This window comes from Pholis gunnellus, assembly GCF_910591455.1.
Source record: "Pholis gunnellus genome assembly, chromosome: 7".
Taxonomy (NCBI): domain Eukaryota; kingdom Metazoa; phylum Chordata; class Actinopteri; order Perciformes; family Pholidae; genus Pholis; species Pholis gunnellus.
Genome location: NC_136533.1, coordinates 22,828,637 through 22,846,192, shown reverse-complemented (window position 1 = coordinate 22,846,192; position 17,556 = coordinate 22,828,637). Strand labels below are relative to the sequence as shown.

At 43.5% G+C, this 17,556-nt stretch overlaps 1 protein-coding gene across 1 annotated transcript; it reads left to right on the top strand.

The window, feature by feature from the left end:
• Positions 1-726: 726 nt before the first annotated feature.
• On the top strand, positions 727-17,556 carry ca5a (carbonic anhydrase Va). Its single transcript, XM_079162409.1, has 7 exons — positions 727-1,061; positions 7,067-7,264; positions 8,464-8,582; positions 10,484-10,579; positions 10,759-10,821; positions 11,655-11,813; positions 14,188-17,556. The coding sequence occupies exons 1-7, from the start codon at positions 920-922 to the stop codon at positions 14,347-14,349; spliced, it is 939 nt and encodes a 312-aa protein (XP_079018535.1). The 5' UTR covers positions 727-919; the 3' UTR covers positions 14,350-17,556.

Genomic DNA, 17,556 nt, shown 5'->3' with positions numbered 1-17,556 from the left:
ATACTTTAATGAAATATTGCTGATAATACTTTCACTGCAGTAAAATGTTGAATGCCGACTTCTAATGACGTATAATATACAGACAATTTTATTTAAAGCAGAAATACTACAGTGTTTTGTACGCTCATTCCACCACGACTGAAAAGCAGAGTTAATAAAATGATTTTTTTTTACAGGAAAACAAAAGTAAAGAGAATGAAACAAATGTCTGGATAAAATGAAGGAAATATGTCTGCAGTAAGTAAGTCTATATAAAGTTCATAATAAGGGGTTGAATGAGTTACCCAGTTCTAGTTATTCTGTATTATTATTTTTTACATTGCTATTATTCAAATGTGTTATTACTATAACTTACAGTACGGGATTGTGATGATGACTACGATTGTGAAATATATATACAAATATAATTAATTCGTATTTAAAAACTGTTTCCAGACTGTTCTAAACCGTCTCCATCATCACCACTACTAACGCCCCTCAGTGGAGGCCGCTGATTGGTCAGGACAGTATCCCCCCCCCCCCCCCTTTCGTAATGCACAGCAAACGGCTTTCCTACAGCGGCCGCATCTCATCATCTGTGTCTGGTCCGGCGAGAACACCGTTTAACCGGGTTAAATTGACGCAATAGCTTCTGACGCAAACGCTTGTTGTTCTTTTTGCGTCCCATTTTGAATGTGTGTAAAGCGAACGCCTGCCCCCTTCCCCGCCTCCAGGCGAACGGTAGGAAGCAGGCAGAGAGGAGAGCTGCCAGACCACATTTTTTTGTTTTGAACGGGCTCCGTGCAGAGAGCTAACTTTTGGTGGCGTGAAGAGGACTAAAGCTAACCGCTAGCCGCAAATAAAGCAACACCACGAAACACGTTAACGCGCTTCTTTTTTTCTTCTTCTTCCGCCGCTCGTTGGTGAAGCTTTTATCAACATGGTGACTTTGTCGTCCGTATTAAGACCTCTCGCTTCACAGCTCCGCAGACAGCTCGTCAGACGCGCCGAGAGTCCCCGGATAACGCCCGCCAGGAGATGCAACCTCTCGGCGTGCTCAAGCAAATATGTGCTGTCGCAAAGTAAGTACTTGTGTGTCCTGTCGCCGCTGTAGCGGCACAATGTGTATCGTGTTTAGCTGCTTCAAAAGGAGACATTTTAACCGCCGACACTACCGCCAGGTGCGTGTATCGGTATCCCCCAGGGCAGTGGTTTGGGTTTTTAGGGTCTCATTGACAGTGAGAGGCCCGTCATTGTGGGTCGCTCACAGCATCGGTTAATGGTCACTTTTGTTGTCATGCCAAAACGTGTGCATTGAGAGCATTGGAAAGCCCGGGCTGGGTCAGTTTTCCTCACTGGATCTGGATCAGATGCGCGCTGATGACGTTTGAGACGGACCTCCGGCTCCAGGTTCTCCAAACTAGTATTGACGTCCCCGCAGGGGCCACATGAGGCCCTCTGGCCTACATTGGTGCCCATATGTCAAGTCAGTACATTATTTTAGTGTTAGGAATGTTGTGTTCTAATGCACACAGAACATTCAAAGCCTGTTTTTGCCCCAAAAAAGTGCCATCTGTAAATAATACCACACATAGGGTTGACTTTTTTTTTTTTGTAGGCCAACCCGGAAGTTAGCATCACACTGGTTCCCTCAGCAAAAAGATAATGGGATTTTTCCTTAGAATTTGGGATTATTGCAATAAATGAATAAGATACACCACTTTTATGAATTTTGGAGCATGAATATAATGTTCAGAAGTAAAAATCTAATGTTAGACTATAAGCAAACTACAACACAGATGGCCACCTGTTGGCAACTGTTGTTTTTGAAAACACGAGTGGGCTATTTACTGAGGTATTTCATGTCGTGGAACTAAACATTAAAATGTGTTACGCTTGTGTTAACCACACAACTTGTTTCAGGCATCTAACCAAAACACACTGAACTGGAAGTGCAAAAACACGGACTAATTTCAGGTTTTTTTACTTATTCCTGTACCACGATAAATCACATCACGTGATGCAGCTCAGCCAATCAAATACGGGTATTCTGACAAGTTTCCTGAATCCAGTCAGATGTATACACACCGCGACACACGGGGGAGAGACGAGGAAAGAGAATGAAGATCAGGAGTATATTTACATTGGCTGAAAAAACTATTTTTCAAGACGATTTCCGGTCAGAGACATCAGACCAATATTGGACAGACTCGTTTAAATGAATTCTTCTAACGGGCAGTTTAAAAACAGTACAAACGTACCCACTCACATCTGAAATGAAGATACAGAAAATAAACCTAAGAGCCCAATATCATCAGAATCTAACACATGAATTCACTGTCCAATGATGTTAACAGAGAGGAATAGAGCTGAAACAAGTGGTTTAATAATCACAGATAAAGTCCCTGCACACTAATTTATCTTAATAGAAGATGAGAAAAATATAATATTGTGTCTTTTTTGATTGACATCACTTCACCCTGAATGAACTGAATTTAAAGCTGCAGGACAATTCAGTAAAATACATTTTTCTCAAATTAATTACTTTATTTTAAGATGCACATTTTTCAAAAGCTTTCAGTTATGTAAGTTATTCATTAATCCAGACATTACTTTACTTGAAATGAGAAGAACATTTATTTATGTATTTCTATGTAGTATTTATAATCCATCCAGTTCAATTTGAAAACTGAGAATAATAATTGTTAAAATATAATTGATGTGTACTTTCTTTATTTGATTTGACAGTTGTTGACTACAGAGACGTTACTACTACAGGCTTTTTGAATATATATATATATATATATATATATATATATATATATATATATATATATATATATATATATGGCACTACATAGTGCAAGTTAGATATTATTGTAATGTTCCGGACCTTTGCCCAAGGAGATTTTTTCAATCTGGACCTTTTGGAAATTTAATTGAATACCCCTGACCTAGATGGATCACGTAACATAACATTTTAAAATTCCCAAAAATAAATGGTGCATTTAGAAAAGGATTGTGAAGTCGAGGTGAGCTGATCCTTTGTGTCCTTTCTAACTTGCGGTGCAGCGCTGAGGGGAGGCCCCCTGCGAGACAAGTCATGATACACGTGTTGCATGCAACTAGAAGAGCGGTTATTTCCTTCACACGTTAGATCTGGTATGAGTCATTTGTCTTCATGGCAACGTGCCCACGGAAAATTGTAGGCACCCAAACCCGTCTGGCAGGTTCCAGCAACGTCCTCACCACACCCAATAACGCGGGCCTTGTTTCGTTCACCGTCTCATGCCGACAGCAACCTCAGTCAGCATGCAAAAAAAGAAAAAAACGGTTGAACATAAAAGAAGGCCTGTGCAGTAGAACTTTTATGTTCAGCCATGATAATAAACCGAGTTCATATTTAACTTTAACAAGCTTGTTGTAATGGGCACAGCCTGTCCAACACTTTATAGGAGGACTTCTGGTTTGTCTTTGAAGTGGTCCGCTAGAAATGAGGTTTCTTGTCCGTCCAGTGGCCTGCCCCTTTGATCCGTCCTCATGCTATCTTTCTTTGTTAAGAGACATCTCCGTTTCCCCGGTTGCTCGGGTAGAAACATCTGACTCACAGGAAAGCGTGTCTGTGGTTCCCTGAAGTGGGTAGTTAAACTGACGTCACTTTAAAATGCGAGCCTCTCTCAAAAAGGTTCCTCCTTCAGCGGGTTTAGCACACCCAGCACCTCATCCGTGACCTGAAAACACTTGAGTAGAACTCGTCAGGGACGGCACACGCATGCCAAGAAGTGTCAGAGAACCAATAACTCGGAGAACAAAAGTCCCTGAAACACTTCCAGTGTTTCCCCTAGGTTTATTTACTTACTGACTTACTAAGATCAGCAATACAGTCAGGGGGAGTATTTCCCCTCTGACAGCCAAGCTGGGTCAAACCGACATCCGATGGTGACTGAACTTTAGCTGCTTGTGGGGGGGCTTCCTGCTTTCTGTACTTGGACCCTGGCTGCTACTCGCAGGAGAGCGAGTGTTGCCATCTAAACCACATGGAGCGTTTAAAAAATGCAGATATTGTTGTCTGCTTTTCAGCTGGTTGATGCAACATATTCTCCGACGTGTGCGTGCGTGCGTGCGTGCGCGTGTGTGTGTGTGTGTGTGTGTGTGTGTGTGTGTGTGTGTGTGTGTGTGTGTGTGTGTGTGTGTGTGTGTGTGTGTGTGTGTGTGTGTGTGTGTGTGTGTGTGTGTGTGTGTGTGTGGAGGAGAATTGTAAACGTGCGACCGCAGAAATGACATGCCGTCGTGTAAATATGATAAATAACATAAGGCTGTTTACTTTGTTTAATAAAAGAACAAGGTGTAGACCTGTTCTATAGCAAAGGGAACCTTAAATAACTTCTGTTGTGGTCTGGCGCTATATAGAAAATAAAATGAAACAAAATTAACTCGACCTTCAAGGGGGGGCGGAGGGATCCGTTAGGGGTTCGGGGCGCCCCCCTAATACAATGGTAGGGGAAACACTGACTTCCACTTCCTCTAACTTTGTATCGATCCTTTTTAACATCTTTATTGTGTACAGCTGTATTGTGTTATTGTGGGCAATGTCTCAAATCAATTAGCACCACTACTTTATGGTAGTATTGGATTTTATTATGATTTTGGCTTCAATGTTATGATGCACCTTCATTTTTCAGGTAAATTAATTTGCTGAGTTTACAGGCTGGCAACCAGGAGTCAGCTTTTGGTTGCCGAAACTGAAAATATGGTTTCCTTTTTTAGTCGCCTTATATTTTGACTACTTAAGATACTACGCAGTTATAAGTCAGCCTAATGATGAAAATGTGTATACACGTCATGTGTGTGTTGTACACGCTTTGCAGTATAACTTTTCTGTCCAGCTCAAATATGACGGCATACTTGGCCTTCCCTCACGTTGCTGATGTTGACGGGTTTGTCAAACTTTTCTCCCCACAGTCAAACAAATTAATTGTTGTCTCTAATGATGTCTGCGCGCATGCAAGTGAATGCGCCAACTCACAATACGTGTACTATTTAGATACCTAAATATGACTAATGCAAAAAGATTTGAAATGTATTTATTTGGGGGTGCACGTTTTGCTGTTTGTTGCCCCTATTTATTTATATGTTAAAAAAAATGGTTGCCACTGGTGGCAACCAAAGGCCCACAATGGTCAAATTGGTTTCCAATTGCAACTCTTATTGTCGTGCCCGGCATTTAGAAAACACAGGCTTTGGAAAACAAATGTAAATGACTCCTTCAAACCAAAGCCGTGTCTTGTGCTAAACTAACTGGCTCAGCACTTTTGTGTCTGTACAAAGAGCTCTTTCTTAAAGGCTGTTCATCTCTCTGTCTTTTCTGTCTTCTGACTGAATCTCTGCATTTCCACACCTGTGCTCAAGTTCATACTCTCAGGCTGCATTCACACCAAATTTCGGCGCGGTGGATCGTTGGTGGAGCTGAGGCGGGCCAGGGTGACGCAGCAGAGCAGGCAGCTAGTGACGTCAGACGGCACCCACCCGTCACTCAAATTGGCCACTCCCTTTAATTATGTATTGCTTTAAGCCTTAATATAATTTAAACAGCTGAGTGATATAAAAATTCCCCCCTGTACCGTTGTCACGACTGGGGATATAAGCGACACAGACCAAACCCGTGTTTTTCCACCGGGCCGTGAACATTTTTATTTCTGCTGTAAAGTTCACATGGGGGGTCTATGGGGGTTTACTCGGTTTTGGAGCCAGCCTCAAGTGACCATTTGAGGAACTCCAGTTTTTTTTTTTTTTGGCACTTCAGTTGGGCTTCATCTCTCAGTGACGGAGGTTGCCGCTTGGTGAAAACAGCAGTCCTCTCATTCGTTGAGTGAATGTGTGTTCCGTTATTACCTCCGCTTTCCTTCAGCCCATCCAAAGCTGAGTTCATTTACTGCTAACCCAAACCAACATTTCCTGATAATGTTGCTTCGCACTAACGATCGTCCTCCTCAGAAGGTCTTGGTTGTGAAGCAGCTGATGGACGATCGATGTATCCACCACCGAAACAGAGGAACTCCGTTAATGGTGCTATCGCAGGAATCCAGCTGTCGATGCAGGAGCCTCAGCTGGCGTTTCAGAGCTCCTCACATACACACTTGTCATTTTTTCCAATTCGAGACATCTGGCGATTACGTGACGCTTGATTCGGGAGCAGCACGTTGCCAGGAGAACTTCGCGGCTGTCACAATTGCCCAGTGAAAAGAGCACGAGCGGCTTCGGGAGCAGTTATCGCAAAACGACAAGAGTCTGCTGAAATCTGATGACGGTGAAGGTCGTCTCCCAGTCAGACCTGTTCGGCGTGGCTCTCAGTGGAAACCTTAACCCCCGTGCTGGATGAATGGAGCGGAACAAACAATAGACTGCGCTGCTTTTGTGCCCTTTGACAACAGCAGATTTCTTTCTGTAGACAACCCTCGGTCAAGAGAGGGAGGGAAACAATCCTCTGACACTGAGCTATTTCTTTTTTAGAACATTTTAATAAGTGGAGTTGATGTTTTGTTGGGGTGGATATCAAGGGTAAAAAAGCAGGACGGAGGTAGGGAGTTTGGGGTAATTAGAAGTCAGGTCCGCTGACAGACGTTGGCCCGAGCTTGTGTAGTTTGACCGGCCAGAAGTCCCGGTCAGATTTCCCCGCTGTGTAGGGGAGCTGGGGGCGTGCCAGGACATTCCACGTGTCACTTTCTGTACAGCCAGCCCACTTCTCTCTATATTTTGTAATATCCTTCTAGGAAAAAAAAAAAAGACTACAAGGAAGTAACATTGCTCACTCGCTCCTTATTTATTCAGTTCCTTCAAACGGCTCAAGGAAGAAGGATTGCGTGTGTCTGTAGTTTGTGTTTAGTTTACTGTGGCGACTGATTGATTGAGTTTAAAAATGGACTGTCTTACAATGCAGGAAGCAGCCGAGTACAACATGAAAAGTAGGTGTCAGCTTTTTTTATTTCAGTTTTTTCTCCTTTTTACCTTTTCATGAGGAGTTCGATGTTCTGTTTCTTAAATTCTCTTTGACTCACTTCCTCTCCTCCTCCTCCTCCTCCTCCTCTAGTGCATCCCATGTGGCAGGGACCCCTCGCGGTACCAGGAGGCGATCGGCAGTCCCCCATCGACATCGTTGTGCGAAAGAGCGTCTTCGACTCGGAGCTGAAGCCGCTGGTCACCGATTACGACCCGCACACCTGCCAACAGATCTGGAACAACGGCTACTCCTTTCTGGTCGAGTATGATGACACCACGGACAAGTCCAGTAAGTGTCTTCTGTATCTATATAGTCTTTAAAATACAAATAAAAACCTGAATATGTATTAAAAGCTACGCCATTAGTTCCCCCATGGAGATCTCGAAAGTAACAGAATGCTTTGTTCCCTAGAAGTTACTCATTAATAAACCACTAGATTGGGGGCAAGTGTGTAGTTTCTCTTTTAATCTTTAATCTGAATGGATTTAAAGGAAGTCTCAGCAAGAGGAATGCTTGTTCTGATCTCCACAACAGGCTTGCAGATACCCCCCCCCCCCTTTTTTATGAGCCCTCTGTCTGTAGGAAAATCCTGTAATCAATCCTACTCTTAAAGCTGCTGATAAAAACCACAACCATCACGTGGGCCCAGTGACTGTCATGTGACTGGCGTGTGTGTCCTGACCTCAACAACTGCTACACAGTCTGGGAAGTGTTGGTCATTTTTTGGTGTAATTACTGGGCTGCACCAGCAACACTGTTATCGCTTCCAAACCATAGAAACAAATTGCAGATGCTTTAAAGCCACGGCACGTGAACCACCTTATGGGTGTTCACGTGCCTTCAGAGCTTAGTCTGCTGCTGAGAGGACAACAGCAGGAAATGTTGAGAACGGTATTTTACTGTGAGTCCTTCAATCAGAGGATCAGCGGTTCGATCCCCGGCTCCGCTCGTCCATGTCGATGTGTCCAAGACACTTAACCCCACATTGCTCCCGTAGCTGTGTGTGAATGTTGTATCACTGTTAGTTAGTTCTGATGGGCAGGTGGCCCCTTGCATGGTAGCTCCTACCATCAGTGTGTGAATGGGTGAGAATGATGACATGTAGTGTTAAAGCGTGATACAAGTACAGTCATTTACCAGTAAACGAAGCGTGTACTTAAACTACAGATTCAGTCTTCAAGTGGAGGACTACAACAACATGTTGTGCTGCAGTATCTCCACCTTCTTATCTGTGTGTAGTGTTACTGCCGTCTATTAACAGTTAACAGGCGTGATAAAAAGTCATTGCTGCTAAACAATAGTCCCTGGATGTTTTTAAGCTCATTGTTACCGCTTGAACAACCGGTCCTCAGTGTGGAAGGAGGAAACGAACACTAGACGTGGTTATGATCCTATTGTTTTCGGAGGAAGAGCATCTCGTTCTTTTAGAAAAGGATTGTGAAGTCGAGGTGAGCTGATTCTTTGTCCTTTTCTACCTTGCGGTGCAGCGCTGAGAGGAGGCCCCCTGCGAGACAAATTCAGGCTGTGCCAGTTCCACTTCCACTGGGGTGAGAGCAACGCCTGGGGGTCAGAGCACACGGTGGACAGGAGGCTGTTCCCTGCAGAGGTAATATATACTGTGTGTGTGTGTGTGTGTGTGTGTGTGTGTAACCAGCCACACGTCATGTACTGCAGGAACACTGACATGCTGCAGGTGCTGTCATATTGTCAAGAACAGAAATGAGGTAGAAAAGGAAATCAAAAAAGAAAAAACAGACAGGATAATAATATTAATATCATTATAATAATATCATTCATCCTTTTGGGAAATTAGTTTATCAATCTTGCAATATTGTGAGCATGTACAGGGGGTGTACACACTAACAACACTTTACATTATAATGGAGTCCTATAGGATCTGTTCCTCTGATCGATGATCCACAAGAGAGATAAATGGTCCAAGCCAATATATTAGCTTATTGCAGATATATATTGTGTGGTGTATACATACAGTGTATATATGACGGCCGATAATTACAAGAACTAGGTTTGAAGTCCAGAAACCCCATTGTGTCTCCATTGCATGGTTTTTCCAGTTGATATTTCATGTGTTGTAGGCCTCTCATTATGCGTCTGAGTCTTTCGGTATTCATGTCGGTCGGTCCTGACTCGTGTGTGTGTGTGTGTGTGTGTGTGTGTGTGTGTGTGTGTGTGTGATCATGTGACCAGGCTGTTCAGTGGAAAAAGTCCTGCATGTTGTGCGAGAGAATTTTTCCATGACCAAACGGTCTCTTGAGGGTTAAAAGGAGAAATGGTAGAGAATAAATGTAACACTGCACTGTTTCAACATTATAAATGTTGACTTACTTTTGCGGTCCTGTTTGTTTTCTCTTCACGGGTTCTCCTTGAACTCTCTGGAAAAGTACTGAGAGTGTTGAATCAGTGGTCGGTGAAGTTTGGAGCAGAACAATCTCCATCTCCATTCTGCCAGTTGTATAGCTGGCATCAGGCCAGGAAGCCGGGATTCTTTGCGGTATTTGTATTTGTAGCAATAAAGTTAAACACGGGCGGTGTGTTTGTCTCTCAGCTGGGTGGAGATTACATACTGGTCCTGTTGTCCGGCCTCACATGTGAACACAGATCGTCTATTTTATGGTGTTCCATTAACTTGTGTAACAACAGGTTTCACTGCCCTTGTTAGCAATGTCTCAATGTCATTGTTGTCATCACTCGTGTGTGTGCGTGCGTGTGTGTACTAGAGGATCACGTTACAGCCTCGACTGACAGCTCTTGTCAGGGTTTTCCACGAGGCTAGGGAGTAGCCAGCTCATTGTAACGCCACGAGTCCATCCTGCACACTGATCGGTGCCATCAATGCAATTCTGAATGTGTTTTGTTGTCCACCATTTTTCTAATATTTGTGAAAGGACTTGTTGCTCTCTCTCCTCTCGTCAGGACTCAGCCTCTCAGCTGAGCATGCGCATACGCATTCTGTATGAATATATAGACTCTCTATTATAGAGCATGTTGGGGAAGCTCTGCTTCTGCCGTCTCGGTTGCAGTCGGTGATAATGTGCGAATGATTTAGAGCTGCGGCTAAATCTACTGGATGAATGATAAATAAACCTCCGTGTATTGTTCTTACCTGATCTTAGAAAAATGACTTCAATGAATGTTTTCTGTTGGTTTTTCATTTGTTTTGAATATGCACAAAATAACGTCTGCTCCTAATTCACACACACACACACACACACACACACACGCCCTGAATTGTACCTCCACTTATGGTATTTTGAGTGAGTTTGCTTCTAAAAAGAGTCAGTTGAAAGAATAAACTCTTATTTTGAAAAGAAGGAATTAGTGGGTCATCCAGAGGACAGAATGAGTGGGCCGGGGATCAGCGCAGAGGCGTTAAAAAGATCAAGGTCAAGGTTTATAGTCACTCTCTCACACACACACGCACACGCACACGCACACGCACACGCACACGCACACGCACACGCAGGCTCATGATGTGTGTGTTTTCAGCTCCACTTGGTCCACTGGAACTCTGACAAGTACAGTTTGTTTGAGGAGGCGGTGATGGAGGACAACGGACTGGCTGTCATTGGAGTCTTTCTTAAGGTACTACACACTTTGAGAAGAAGACACATTGACTGATGTGCGCGGACACGTTTCAGTCTAGCTTGTTAACAGCTTCATGCACATTGCGGAGGCGATGCTGTATACGTTCCCTGCTATGTGTTGTGTATGCAGTTTAGACTGTGACTGCAATCCAGATTAATGTCTAATCCTTTGTGTAGGTGGGAAAGAGGCACGAGGGGCTGCAGAAGCTGGTAGACGCTCTGCCTGCTATCAGACACAAGGTCAGTACGCACACACACACACGCTACACTTTGTAGACATGCTGCTCCCTGAAATGGTTCCAGTCGTCTATAGTGACCCTTATAAAGCCTGTTTAAAATCCTGTAATGATTGGTAAAGACACTTCACAGGTAGGTAAACACTGCCGCCCTCTAGTGGTTCAGTAGAGACACTACAGGACAAGTCAGACCTACACACACACACACACTGATGAGCCTTTTTTTGACAAGTAGTCCTGAAGTAGGAACTAAATCTGGAGCTAAAAATCCTTTTAAACAAATTCCTTCTTAAACTTCTTAAAACTAAAACAGTGCACATCCTATTAGTTACTAATATAAGTTATATAAAGATAGTCTTTAATAATAAAACAAAGCTCTATCTTTGTTATGTTTAAGGTGACTGGAGGTCATAGCTTCCCCTGTGTTTCACATTACTGTTACCGTTCTGCTTATCGCTAATGATGTCTAATACGGTGGGTGTTTGTCCAAAAAGAGGAAATGCGGCGGTTGTGTAACTCTCATTGTGTTGTGCTTGTGCGATTAATATTGGATAATGACTTTATAACAATGGTTGTAGTATTTAGATGACAGCTTCAGTTCTTCTGTGCTGTAATCCCAAGAACAGATTGAGATTTTAGCACATTTGTTATAGTAATTATATGAATATTTTAATAATTGTATTATATTATATAGTTAATATATATAATATGTTAATATAATTTAATTATAACCTTTTGTATGAACAGCTGTGACCTTGCTTGTCTCTTGCCTGTAACATTACAATAATTGGACTAACATGATCATATGTGTTTTTTCCCCCTGTGTGTTGTCTGCAGGACAGCGTAGTGGAGTTCAACAGGTTCGACCCTGCCTGCCTGTTACCCGCCAACACCGACGACTACTGGACCTACCACGGCTCTCTGACCACACCCCCCCTGACCGAGTCTGTCTCCTGGATCGTTATGAAGCAGCACATAGAAGTCAGCCACGACCAGGTGTGTGTGTGTGTGTGTGTGTGTGTGTTGCAGCTGCAGTAATCCACAGTTTTTATAACAACAATGGATCAAATGACTAGGACTGTATTTACATGGATACAGGAGGATAATCCCGGTTATGATCAAATTGGGATAGGATGAAACCGGGTCATATCCACGTATACATGATAAATACGAGCAACTCGGTTACTGATAACTGGACTGTCATTCAACAGGTGGCCAGAACCATGAATGCTAATGTTTCTTTGTGCTGTGTGTATCTGTTTGCTCAGCCATTCCCAATAGCACATGCTGAGGGTTATATCAGATGTTGTTCTGCTGCCTCCAATTGGAGCAACTCTAAGCTGAGCTGAACTCTCCAGTGACCACTAGAGGGCTCCAGTTGTCTTTGGGAGTCAAACTGAGCCGATTCTTTAGTGTTTCTGTTCAGCAGCAATTATGCTGTCAAGGTGATACAGAAGCTAACGTGTGTTTTCGGAAGCGCGGCCACACCGCAACGTTCCTGATCATCTCAGGGTGTGTCAACAATGAGGGAAGCTGCACTGAGCTGAACCAGCCTGCACGGTAGCTTTTTGTGCCTCAAGGCATGAATCCTTTATACAGCTTGTTCTGCATACTTCCCTTTCAGAGTGGAAGTTCAATTACTTTGCTTAGCTTCGCCGGCTTTATCCTCCTTTACTTGCCAATAAAACAAACAGCCTGTTTTTAAGCTTTAAAAAAGTATTTTAATTAGGGCTGTGAAATGATTACAAATTTTAATCAAATTAATCACAGGTTTCTGTGGATTAATCATGATTAATCACATATTACCGATTTTTGTCATTATTGTGCGTCTTTGCGGTGCTTTGATGCTCGAGTCCCCCGTTGCCACTCGCAAAACTTCCCCTCGTCCTCAACAATATTAATCGGTCTACAGCTTTTTGCAATCCATTTGGCAACTGTGCTAGTCAACTTGTCCCAGGCAGACTTAGTGAGGGAACTACGTTGTTCAGTGAGGGTGGTTTGGCGCATTCCACTTAAACTCCCCTCACCGGCCAACGCATGCGTCGCGTGGAGATGGTACTTTAGGCTGGGAGTGCTACGGTGAAACGATAACGTCTTCCCATTTACGTTTACGCCCCTTTTCCTAGAGGCGGGAATTGCCCCCTCTCTACGGCAACGCTGATGGGACATATCTTCAACACCAGAAAGGACAAACATGAGACAGTCTGTTACATTAGTTTGTTTGGATAGCAGCTAACGTCTGACTGCATTAGAGATGTTTTGATTGAGACCTGTATGCTTTTGCTTCGATTATTGTTGTGTCCCCTTCGTGATCTTAATGTTTTGGATATATCCTTCCACTGCATATTGCAGTCCCTTTTGCCTTGATCTGGAGAATATCGCGGAGATATTACTCCAAAAAGTATCACTGACACTGACAGATATAGCGCTGGTCCCCGTCCTCGCCGTGCTTTAGGGTTGACAGTCCTGGGAGTTTTGTCGACGTAGCAACAGTAACTAAGGGGGTGAACGGTCAATTGTGGGATATTGGAAGCTCATTCTGCGCATACGTTAAATGCGTTAAAAAAAAAAATAACGAATTAATCCTGTAATTTAATCATAACGCATTAACGCGTTATTTTTCACAGCTCTAATTTTAATACGTTTTATTACTGTAACCATTTTGATTTTAAATATGTGATCAGTCTTTCCAAATACAGCCCATTTGGAAAGACGCCAACCGCCGCGAGGAGCTGCTACTGTCAGTACCAGGAGGGGTAGACACAGGTCCACACTGCATGTTTAAGCATGGGGCATCCAAAAATAATAATACATGCGATCAAGAACCACCAATGTGGGAGACGGACGGGTTGGGTTGTTTATAACAGATTTTGATAAATTTCAACTCTTGTCTCTTTTGTCTACCCTTCTGGCAGTGAGGGTTATTCATAATAACACTGTCCACATGTGCTTTTGTATGCCGAGTCCCACCAGCAGATGAACGTGTTTAATAGGCTATAGGCTATGTTAGCGGCTATTCGTCAATAAGAAAACAAGTCTATTTACACTGCAGAGTGGAGGAGTACAAGCAGAACCAGCCGTAGTGAGATGTTGGATGAAGAGCTTCTTTTACCTGCCGGTCAGTGTGATGGAAAACACAACACACGCAGCCTAAATGGCGGTGCTTTCACTGTGAAGAATTTGTAGGAAATAAACCTCGCCCACCGTGAAACAACGGCTCCTTTGACCATGCGTCCCAGCCATGGATCAGCCCTCTACTCATAAAGTCCTACATTAGTGTAACTCAGAGTATTAAGCGAATCAGCCTGTGCCAGCCCTTTGTTTTTTTCTGACCGTCTCTTGTGCCCCCCTCTCTCTCTCTTTTCTTTAGCTGGCGGTCTTCCGGAGCCTCCTCTTCACCTCGGCCGAGGAGGAAGTACAGAAGAGCATGGTGAACAACTTCCGCGTGCAGCAGTCGCTCTGTGGCCGCCCCGTCCGCTCCTCCTTCACTCCTTTCCTACAGGAGGCTGCAGGCGACAAGCACTCCCACTGACGCTGCTGGACCCGGTACTCACAGGGACCAGAACTACCTTTCACCCTGTGAGCCACTGTCCACACTCCATCTTTTCTTTTTCTTTTTTAACTCTGTCACTACAGAAGGTTTCTCGTCTCATTTGAAGCAGAAAACGCATTTTTAAGTATGACAAAGTGTCCTCAGAGGATCTTCAGTTCTACTTATTGCCGTTTTTCTTTCAAGGAGTGATCAAAATTTATTTATTTTTTATTACAAACCTGTTTTACATGGAGGGTGTAGGGATACTTTGTTTTTTTTTGTGATTTTGGCTTGAGTGCCGCAGACTAATAACCAATAAGGAATGGCTGCTGTGAGGGAATATGTGGTTTTACTAACTTTGATAACAGGAATTGTGTTTAATATACGTTACATGTTACTGTCCGTGGGGTTTGTAGCTGCAGCTCAGTCTGGAGAACGGCTAAGGCAAGATCTCCACAGCACCGTGTGCTGGCCACAGTCACTACTACAGCAGAGTCTGCTACTATACAAGGAGGCTGCAGCTAGTTTACAGCAGAAAGCACCAGGTGATTTTAACAGACTACACAATGCCTAATATATTGAATATTATCAAGGGCTGCTTTTAAAAATAAGAATAATATATCATGGGTTGTTGGGTTTATCATTAATTTTTGTCATCTATACATTAACAAGATGATTAGAATGTGTGTATTTTTTTTTTTAATCTGTTACAAAGAGATTATACGATACATTGTGACATCCCTCACACACAGGAGAGTTCTAAAGGAACTCTACCGAGCATTGGGCCTTCTACTCAGTTACTAATACTCTCAAACATGCCAGGTTACAGTAGCACACACACACACACACACACACACACATGCATTTTAAGAACATTCTGATTGGAAGTAGCGGTTTTCTTTCTTTTTTTTTTACCACAGTGCCTTAAATATTCTCTGTGTCGCTCCAACTCAAACTCTGCGATTCAGCAACGCTAAGTGTCTGGAGGGAACCTGTCCGTCTGGTTCTGTTACTTTCCTGTTGATCAAAGTAACGCGATGAGATAAATCCAATATGAGAACGAGCTGAAAGAGTTGCAAATTACGGTACTGTAACGTAGAGTATCTGAACTAGTCCAAACTGCTTTTATGTATTTTAAATTTTAATGTCAAGGATACTACCGTGAATAGCTGTGGTAGGGCTGGACTGACGGCTGACCAGAGTGGGACCAACTGAACACCGCAGCCTCGCGTGTCACCTCGCCTGTTAGCCGGAGTCTAAAAATATGTTTGGAGTGTTTCACAGGAGTCTTCCACCTGTCTTTCTGAGAAACAAAGCAGCATGTTCCTGGGGTTGTCCTTCCATATCCCCAGTCACATTGTCATCTTATGAATGAGTTTAGTAATGCTAAACAACTTTGTAAGCACAGGGGGAAAAGAACTACAGCAACAGAAGTACTTGTTTTATAGCTGTAATCTCTGCTGTCTAGAAATCTTCTACAGCATTTATTGTTCTCCCAGACTTGTTATACCAGAGATATTAAAAAGAACTAACATGAATACTGTCCCGACCCGTACTACAGATAAAAGCTCTGTGCCGATGCTGGATTTAAGTTATTTGCATAGTAACGAGTGTCAGTGGGAAGTTCCTCTTTCCCTGCGGCTCTATTTGATGTAACTTATCCAGAGCGACAGAATCTCTACCCTACGGTAAATCAAACACACTTGTGTCTTTTTTCTTCCTTCTTTTTTTCCCCCCACTTATTATGCAACCTTGCATCATGTAAAGAAGTCTGGCAGTCTGCCATCTGTGGCTCAGTCACGCCCGACGACTCTCCCCATGCAGCGCTATTAGAAAAGAGAAGAAGAGGTTTGATGGACGGACCGGGAGAGGGATGAAGAGGAATGGTAGTTCTGATTTGGAAACAGGCACGTGAAATGATATGTTCAGTTTGTCAGACATGCTTTAGGACGGGGAACTATAATTACACTAAAAAAGCCACGTGCATCTGGCTTCTTCAAAGCGTATCTACATGTGAACGCACAGTTTGGGTTGAGAGCTGCCGTCTATATAATCCTTCGAGGAACAATGCAACTGGCCCAAACTGTTCCTGCACCGCTATAGAAATAGCTGTTGCTCCCTTCCTGCATGGACGCTCGCATCAGGGCATACACACCCAGCAGGAAGCCCCCCCCCCCCCCCCCCCCCCCCCCCACACACACACACACACACACACACACACACACACACACACACACACACACACACACACACACACACACACACACTCTCTGAATAGACTCAATTGGATATGCGTCGAAAAGATTAGCGATGCGCTCCGAGTGATGTTACGTCGTCGCGAAAGGCTGCAGATTCGCCAGATAGACGCCGAAGGAGTGGACTTAGTGTGGAAGTGTGACGCAAACTTCTGTTGCCTTTTCTTTTCTTTTGTTCTGTTCTGATGCAATACACAATCTATGTTCAATGTATTTTTTTACTAACATGGAGACAAGGGACCCGGCACTGCCTTCATCTTGTTCAGCTGTATTTGTATTGAAGTATTTGTAACGTGCACCATGATCTTCATGTGCCTTCATGTTCCAAAGCATTTTACTCTTATTCATTTAAAAAAAAAAATTTAAATGCCCTTTTAAGAAAAGAAACCAACAACTTCTAATGCAATGTATATCATAATATTCCAGTAAAAATGTTCAATCTGTAGAAACATGTTTGTCTGCGTGGCCTTTTCTGTCAAAAGCTGGAAAAAAATCATCAGGAGTCAGTTGGACATGACTTTGATCATAGATGGTTCGGAATACGTTTTTTTTTTTTTACATCTTCAGGAGTTAAACATTCTTTACATCCTCTCCTGACGTATATCACGTCTGCCTCTCTAAACATACAAGTATTACAGAATGCTGTCATCTTGCCGTTATACACTCGTGGTGCAGCTTTCCTTGCCTTCTGTAGCTCCGTGTGATGTTTTAGCAGGTGTATGCTGTAAACTGTATGCAGTGCATATTTTAACTGTTTGTTTAGCGGGCAGCTCACATTCCCGCCCTGCAGGGCTTCACCAGGGGCCCCTTCTCCCCTCCCAGCTTGCTTTGCGCCACCTGGATGGCTCTTTTACAGGCCCCTGTCCAGCTGAGCAACCAGGATGTGTTTTGCTCCAAGAGACTCCTGCTCCTGGGGGGGGGGGGGGGGCTATAGATGCTATAGATGCTATTT